The sequence below is a fragment of the Rana temporaria genome, chromosome 13 (assembly GCF_905171775.1).
Source record: "Rana temporaria chromosome 13, aRanTem1.1, whole genome shotgun sequence".
NCBI classification, from domain to species: Eukaryota; Metazoa; Chordata; class Amphibia; order Anura; family Ranidae; genus Rana; species Rana temporaria.
Genome location: NC_053501.1, coordinates 119,864,879 through 119,873,047, shown reverse-complemented (window position 1 = coordinate 119,873,047; position 8,169 = coordinate 119,864,879). Strand labels below are relative to the sequence as shown.

Genomic DNA, 8,169 nt, shown 5'->3' with positions numbered 1-8,169 from the left:
GTCAATAAAATGTATTTTAAAATCAGGAGTAGTGACCTGGCTAATATTGAGCTAAGCTCTCTGAGAACTCATGGGTGTAGGCTGATGGGTCTGTAGTTACTTTGGTATACGTCTAGACCCCTTTACAATCATGTCACCTCTAGGGGCTCATTCAGAGAGGCACTGAGACCTCTGTGATGGGCCCCTGTCCCCAGACGCCCCCAAGGCCCGTGTTGCCCCGCAGGGGGGAGGGGTTTCCTTTCCCTGGGCCCTCCAGAGACGTCACATGTTGAAGCACAAACACCGTACAGATAAAGCACACCGTGATGACGAGATGCTGAGTGCAATGCTTTATTCTACAATCTACACATACTACAAGAACATACATGGGACATACATGGAACATACATGGAACATACATGGAACATACATGGGACATACATGGGACATACATGGGACATACATGGAGGGAGGCGTGTTCTCATCCCAGGGCGGCCAATGGCGGCACACTTCACTTTCCCTCCACTCATCGCAGCAATTCACCGGCCTGGCACTGCCATCACATCGGCAATATGGGGCCGGGAAGAACCTGGCATGTAGCTTCAGTATACAATTCTTGAGTTGGCACCTGATGAGCTGGCATTGGTGCTCCAGGGACCTGATAAGCTGGCATTGGTGCTCCAGGGACCTGATGAGCTGGCATTGGTGCGCCAGGGACCTGATGAGCTGGCATTGGTGCGCCAGGGACCTGATGAGCTGGCATTGGTGCGCCAGGGACCTGGTGAGCTGGCATTGGTGCACCAGGGACCTGATAAGCTGGCATTGGTGCTCCAGGGACCTGATGAGGTGGCATTGGTGCTCCAGGGACCTGATGAGCTGGCATTGGTGCTCCAGGGACCTGATGAGCTGGCATTGGTGCTCCAGGGACCTGATGAGGTGGCATTGGTGCTCCAGGGACCTGATGAGCTGGCATTGGTGCTCCAGGGACCTGATGAGCTGGCATTGGTACTGCTGGGACCTGATGAGCTGGCATTGGTACTGCTGGGACCTGATGAGCTGGCATTGGTGCGCCAGAGATCTGATGAGCTGGCATTGGTGCTACAGGGACCTGAGGAGCTGGCATTGGTGCTACAGGGACCTGATGAGCTGGCATTGGTGCTCCAGGGACCTGATGAGCTGGCATTGGTGCTCCAGGGACCTGATGAGGTGGCATTGGTGCTCCAGGGACCTGAGGAGCTGGCATTGGTGCTCCAGGGACCTGATGAGCTGGCATTGGTGCTCCAGGGACCTGATGAGGTGGCATTGGTGCTCCAGGGACCTGATGAGGTGGCATTGGTGCTCCAGGGACCTGATGAGCTGGCATTGGTGCTCCAGGGACCTGAGGAGCTGGCATTGGTGCTCCAGGGACCTGATGAGCTGGCATTGGTGCTCCAGGGACCTGATGAGGTGGCATTGGTACTCCAGGGACCTGATGAGCTGGCATTAGTGCACCAGGGACCTGGTGAGCTGGCATTGGTGCTCCAGGGACCTGATGAGCTGGCATTGGTGCTCCAGGGACCTGATGAGCTGGCATTGGTGCGTCAGGGACCTGAGGAGCTGGCATTGGTGCTACAGGGACCTGAGGAGCTGGCATTGGTGCTACAGGGACCTGATGAGCTGGCATTGGTGCTCCAGGGACCTGATGAGCTGGCATTGGTGCTCCAGGGACCTGATGAGGTGGCATTGGTGCTCCAGGGACCTGAGGAGCTGGCATTGGTGCTCCAGGGACCTGATGAGCTGGCATTGGTGCTCCAGGGACCTGATGAGGTGGCATTGGTGCTCCAGGGACCTGATGAGGTGGCATTGGTGCTCCAGGGACCTGATGAGCTGGCATTGGTGCTCCAGGGACCTGAGGAGCTGGCATTGGTGCTCCAGGGACCTGATGAGCTGGCATTGGTGCTCCAGGGACCTGATGAGGTGGCATTGGTACTCCAGGGACCTGATGAGCTGGCATTAGTGCACCAGGGACCTGGTGAGCTGGCATTGGTGCTCCAGGGACCTGATGAGCTGGCATTGGTGCTCCAGGGACCTGATGAGCTGGCATTGGTGCGTCAGGGACCTGATGAGCTGGCATTGGTGCTCCAGGGAACTGATGAGCTGGCATTGATACTGCAGGGAACTGGTGAGCTGGCATTGGTGCGCCAGGGACCTGATAAGCTGGCATTGGTGCTCCAAGGAACTGATGAGCTGGCATTGGTGCACCAGGGACCTGATAAGCTGGCATTGGTGCTCCAAGGAACTGATGAGCTGGCATTGGTGCACCAGGGACCTGATAAGCTGGCATTGGTGCTCCAAGAAACTGATGAGCTGGCATTGGTGCTCCAGGGACCTGATGAGCTGGTATTGATACTGCTGGGACCTGATGAGCTGGCACTGGTGCTCCAGGAACCTGATGAGCTGGCATTGGTGCTCCAGGGACCTGATGAGCTGGCATTGGTGCTCCAGGGACCTGATGAGCTGGCACTGGTACTCCAGGGACCTGATGAGCTGGCGCTGGTGCTCCAGGGACCTGGTGAGCTGGCATTGGTGCTACAGGGAACTGATGAGCTGGCATTGGTACTCCAGGGACCTGGTGAGCTGACACTGGTGCTAGTCCTGAAGTGGCAACAGGCTGAGGAACTGGCACTGGTGCTGTAGGGACATGGTAAGCTTGTGCTGGCACCACAGAGACCTGAGATGCTTGCTGTGGTACTGGTGGGGCCTGAGCTGGCACTGGTGCAGCATGGATCTGAGAGACGGGCACTGGTGCTGCCGGGGCATGGTGAGCTTGTACTGCCACCGCAGGGACCTGAGAAGCTTGCTGTGCTTCTGGTGGGGGTTGAGCTGGTACTGGTAATGCATTGGCCTGAGAGACTGGCACTGGTGCTGTGGGGTGATGTGGAACAGGAACTTGTTGCACAGGGGTCTGAGGAGCTGGTCCTGAAGTTCCAACAAGCTGAGGAACTGGCACTGGTGCTCCATGGTCATGGTGAGCTTGTACTGGCACCACAGAGACCTGAGAAGCTTGCTGTGGTGCTGCATGAGCCTGAGCTGGCACTGGCACTGCAGGGGTCTGAAAGACTGGCACTGGTGCTCCATGGCCCTGGTGAACTGGCACCGGTTCTGCAGGGACCTGATGAACTGGTACGCGTAGCACATGGGCATTAGGAGCTGGTTCTGAGGCTGAAGCAGGCTGAGGAACTGGCACTGGTGCTCCTTGGGCATGGTGAGCTTGTACTGGCACCACAGAGAACTGAGATGCTTGCTGTGGTACTGCGGGGGCCTGAGCTGGCACTGGTACTGCAGGGGTCTGAAAGACTGGCACTGGTGCTCCATGGCCCTGATGAACTGGCACTGGTGCTCCTTGGGCATGGTGAGCTTGTACTGGCACCACAGAGAACTGAGATGCTTGCTGTAGTGCTGCTTGGGCCTGAGCTGGCATTGGTACTGCATGGATCTGAGAGAATGGCACTGGTGCGCCATAGCCCTGATGAAATGGCACCGGTGCTGCGGGGGAATGTGAAACGGGAACTTGGTGAACAGGTTCCTGAGGAGCTGTTCCTGAAGTTGCAACAGGCTGAGGAACTGGCACTGGTGCTGGCGGGCCATGGTGAACTTCCACTGGCACCACAGAGACCTGAGAAGCTTCCTGTGAAGCTGGTGGGGCCTGGGTTGGCACCGGTGCTGCGGGGAAATATGGAATAGGAATTTGTGCTCTAGGAAACTGATGAACTGGCACTGGTGCTCCAAAGACCTGATGGGGTGGCATTGGTGCTCCAGGGACCTGATGAAATGGCACTGGTGCTCCCTGGTGATGGTGAGCTTGTACTGGCACCACAGAGACCTGAGAAGCTTGCTGTGGTACTGCGGGGGCCTGAGCTGGCATTGGTACTGCAGGGGTTTGAGAGACTGGCACTGGTGCACCATAACCCTGATGAACTGGTGCTGTTGGGCCATGGTGAGCTTCCATTGGCACCACAGAAACCTGAGAAGCTTGCTGTGGTGCTGCGGGGACCTGAGCTGGCAATGGTACTGCATGAATCTGAGAGACTGGCACTGGTGCACCATAGCCCTGAGGAAATGGCACTGGTGCTGCGGGGGAATGTGAAACGGGAAGTTGGTGCACAGGTTCCTGAGGAGCTGTTCCTGAAATTGCAACAGGCTGAGGAACTGGCACTGGTGCTGTCGGGCCATGGTGAGCTTGTACTGGATCCACAGAGACCTGAGAAGCTTCCTGTGGTGCTGATGGGTCCTGAGCTTGCACTGGTGCTACAAGGACCTGATGGGGTGGCATTGGTGCTCCAGGGACCTGATAAACTGGCACTGGTGCTCCCTGGTCATGGTGAGCTTGTACTGGCACCACAGAGACCTGAGAAGCTTGCTGTAGTGCTGCTGGGGCCTGAGCTGGCATTGGTACTGCATAGATCTGAGAGACGGGCACTGGTGCCCCATAGCTCTGATGTACTGCTACTGTCGGGCCATGGTGAGCTTCCACTGGCACCACAGAGACCTGAGAAGCTTGCTGTGTAGCTGGTGGGGCCTGGGTTGGTACTGGTGCTGCGGGGGAATGTGGAATGGGAACTGGTGCTCTAGGAACCTGATGAAATGGAACTGGTGCTCCATGGGCATGGTGAGCTTGTACTGGCACCACAGAGACCTGAGAAGCTTGCTGTAGTGCAGCTGGGGCCTGAGCTGGCATTGGTACTGCAATTACGGGATGAGATGATATTTGTGGTACACGGACCAGTGTAAATGGCACTGGTGCTGTGGGGAAATGGTGAGCTTGTACTGCCACTGCAGGGACCTGAGAAGCTTGCTGTGGTGCTGCTGGGTCTTGAGCTGGCATTGGTGCTCCAGGGACCTGATGAGGTGGCATTGGTGCTCCAAGGACCTGATGAGGTGGCATTGGTACTGCAGTTACGGGATGAGATGATATTTGTGGTACACGGACCAGTGTCACTGGCACTGGTGCTGTGGGGAAATGGTGAGCTTGTACTGCCACTGCAGGGACCTGAGAAGCTTGCTGTGGTGCTGCTGGGTCTTGAGCTGGCATTGGTGCTCTAAGGACCTGATGAGGTGACATTGGTGCTCCAAGGACCTGATGAGGTGGCATTGGTGCTCCAAAGACCTGATGAGGTGGCATTGGTGCTCCAAGGACCTGATGAGGTGGCATTGGTGCTCCAGGGACCTGATGAGGTGGTATTGGTGCTCCAGGGACCTGATGAGGTGGCATTGGTGCTCCAAGGACCTGATGAGGTGGCATTGGTGCTCCAAGGACCTGATGAGGTGGCATTGGTGCTCCAAGGACCTGATGAGGTGGCATTGGTGCTCCAGGGACCTGATGAGGTGGCATTGGTGCTCCAGGGACCTGATGAGGTGGCATTGGTGCTCCAAGGACCTGATGAGGTGGCTGAGCTGAGGCCTGAGATGGTACCGTTACCAGAGAGCCATAAGGAGCTGCCACTGGTGGTCCGGTCACTGGAGGTGCCGGCACTGGTCCTGAAGGGACCTGATGAGCTAACACTGGTACTTCAGGGGTGTGAGCAACTGTCACAGGTGCTGCAGGGGTCTGAGGAACTGGTACTCCTGCCACATGGACCTCAGTTGCTGGCACCTGTGATATAGGACCCTGATGAGCTTGCATTGGTGCTGCAGGGCCCTGGGGAGCCAATACTGGTGGCACAGGGACCTGAGAAACTGCTGTGACCTCATGAGCTAGCACTGGTACTTCAGAGGCGTGAGCAGGTGTCACAGGTGCTGCAGGGGTCTGAGGAACTGGTACTCTTGCCACATGAACCTCAGTTGCTGGCACCTGTGATATAGGACCCTGATGAGCTTGCAGTGGTGCTTCAGGGCCCTGGGGAGCCAATACTGGTGGCACAGGGACCTGAGAAACTGCTGCTGGGACCTGAACTGGCATTGCAGGGGTCGGAAGAACTAACACTGTAAAATGTATCTGAAGACCTGGTGCTGGGACTGCAGGGACCTGAGGAGCTGGCACTAGGCCTGCAGAAGTTTGTGGAACTGGCACTGATGCTACATTGACCCGTGGAGCTGGCACGGTCACTGTAGGGGTCTGAAGACCTAGCACTGGTGCAACAGAGATGAGAGGAACTGGCACTGGTGCAATGTGGACCATATAAACATGCACTGCTGCTACAGGAGCCTCAGAACCCATCACTGGGACTGTAGGCATCTGAGGAACTTGCACTGACACTGCTGGGGTCTGAGCTGGTGCAATTACTGTAGAAACCCGAGGAACTGGGACTGGCACTGATGCAACATGGGCCTGAGGATCTGTCAGTGGTGCTGCAGGGGCCTGAGGAAATGGCACTGTTGGAACATGGACTGGAGGACCTGGCACTCGTGCTACAAGGACCTGTGGAACTGGCAGTGCAATGTGCGGAGGAACTGGCACTGGCACTACAGGGTACAGAGGAACTGTCATGGGTACAACATGGACCTGTTGAGCATGCACTGCTGCTGCAGGGGCCCGAGAAACTGCCACTGAGCCTGCAGGAACTTGAAGAGCTAGGCCCGGTACTGTGGGGACCTGATGAACATCCATTGCTGCCGGGGCATGGTGAGCTTGTACCTGAGAAGCTTGCTGTACTGCTGGGGCCTGAGCTGGCATTGGTAGGGCATGGGTCTGAGAGACTGGTACTGGTGCTGCAGTTACCGGATAAGCTGCTAATTGTGGTGCAGGGACCAGAGTAACCGGTACTGGTGCTGCCGGGGCATGGTGAGCTTGTACTGCCACCGCGGGGACCTGAGGAGCTTGCTGTACTGCTGAGGCCTGAGCTGGCATTGGTACTGCATGGGTCTGAGAGACTGGTACTGGTGCTGCAGTTACCGGATAAGCTGCTAATTGTGGTGCAGAGACCAGAGTAACTGGTGTTGCCGGGGCATGGTGAGCTTGTACTGCCACCGCAGGGACCTGAGAAGCTTGCTGTACTGCTGGGGCCTGAGCTGACATTGGTACGGCATTTGTTTGAGAGACTGGCACTGGTGCCCCATAGCCCTGAGGAACTGGCACTGGTGCTGGAGGGGAATGTAGAACAGGAACATGTGACACAGGGGTCTGAGTTGCTGGTCCTGAAGTTGTAACAGGCTGAGAAACTCGCACTGGTGCTGTAGGATCATGGTAAGCTTGCGCTGGTACCACAGCCTGCTGTAGTGCTGCTGGGGCATGAGCTGGCACCAATGCTGCATGGGTCTGAGAGAAAGGTACTAGTGCACCATGGCCTTGGTGAGCTGGTAACACAGGGGTCTGAGAAGCTTGCAATGATGCTGCAGGCTCTTGGGAAGCTGGCATTTGTGGTAAGGGTCCTTGATTTGCTGGCACTGGTGCTCCGGACTCCTGAGGAACTGGCACTGCAGGGACTTGAGAAGCGGGCACTGCAGAGACTTGAGAAGCTAGTGTTAAAGGGACTTGAGAAGCTGGAGCTATAGGAACTTGAGAAGCTGGCACTGCAGGAACTTGAGAAGCTGGCACTGCAGGAACTTGAGAAGCTGGCACTGCAGGAACTTGAGAAGCTGGTGCTGCAGGAACTTGAGAAGCTGGCACTGCAGGAACTTGAGAAGCTGGCACTGCAGGAACTTGAGAAGCTGGCACTGCAGGAACTTGCGAAGCTGGCACTGCAGGAACTTGAGAAGCTGGCACTGCAGGAACTTGAGAAGCTGGCACTGCAGGAACTTGAGAAGCTGATGCTGCAAGAACCTGAGGAGCTGACACCAATGGCACTGGTACCAAAGGAGGCAAATCTTGTGTCACATGGACATGAGGTGCTGGCATAGTTACTGTAGGTCCATGGGGAGTATATACAAGTGGTAAAGAAGGATGATAAGTTGGCACTGGGACAACAGGGACCTGAGAAGCTGGCACTGGCATTGCGGGGACCTGAGGAGCAACTGACTGTAAGCTTTCCCATGAACAAACACATGGCTCGCCAATTGTCTGAGTTCCCACTGGCTGAACTTGAGCTTCTGGTTGAGCTGGTAAACCTTGCTGTACTTGGGCAGATGGGGTGCCAGGCGCTGGAGCTGGTGGTCGAGCTGGGGCATCCCGTTGACCCTGAGGCTCTGTTGGAAGCAGTGCTTGCTGTGGGGGGATGTGACTTAGATCTTGGACTGTTGGTGGCTGCTGTGGTGGTGGACCGCCAGCTGTTGGTG

At 56.6% G+C, this 8,169-nt stretch overlaps 1 protein-coding gene across 1 annotated transcript; it reads right to left on the bottom strand.

The window, feature by feature from the left end:
* Positions 1 to 538: 538 nt before the first annotated feature.
* Positions 539 to 7,792, bottom strand: LOC120920143 (proline-rich protein 36-like). Its single transcript, XM_040332057.1, has one exon. It carries the CDS (start codon positions 7,790 to 7,792, stop codon positions 539 to 541), a length of 7,254 nt encoding a protein of 2,417 aa, XP_040187991.1.
* Between the last annotated feature and the right edge of the window lie 377 nt (positions 7,793 to 8,169).

What these genes read in the sequence shown, in the direction of transcription:
- LOC120920143 (XM_040332057.1), bottom strand. Translation starts at nt 7,792, where the DNA reads ATGCCAGCACCTCATGTCCATGTGACACAAGATTTGCCTCCTTTGGTA.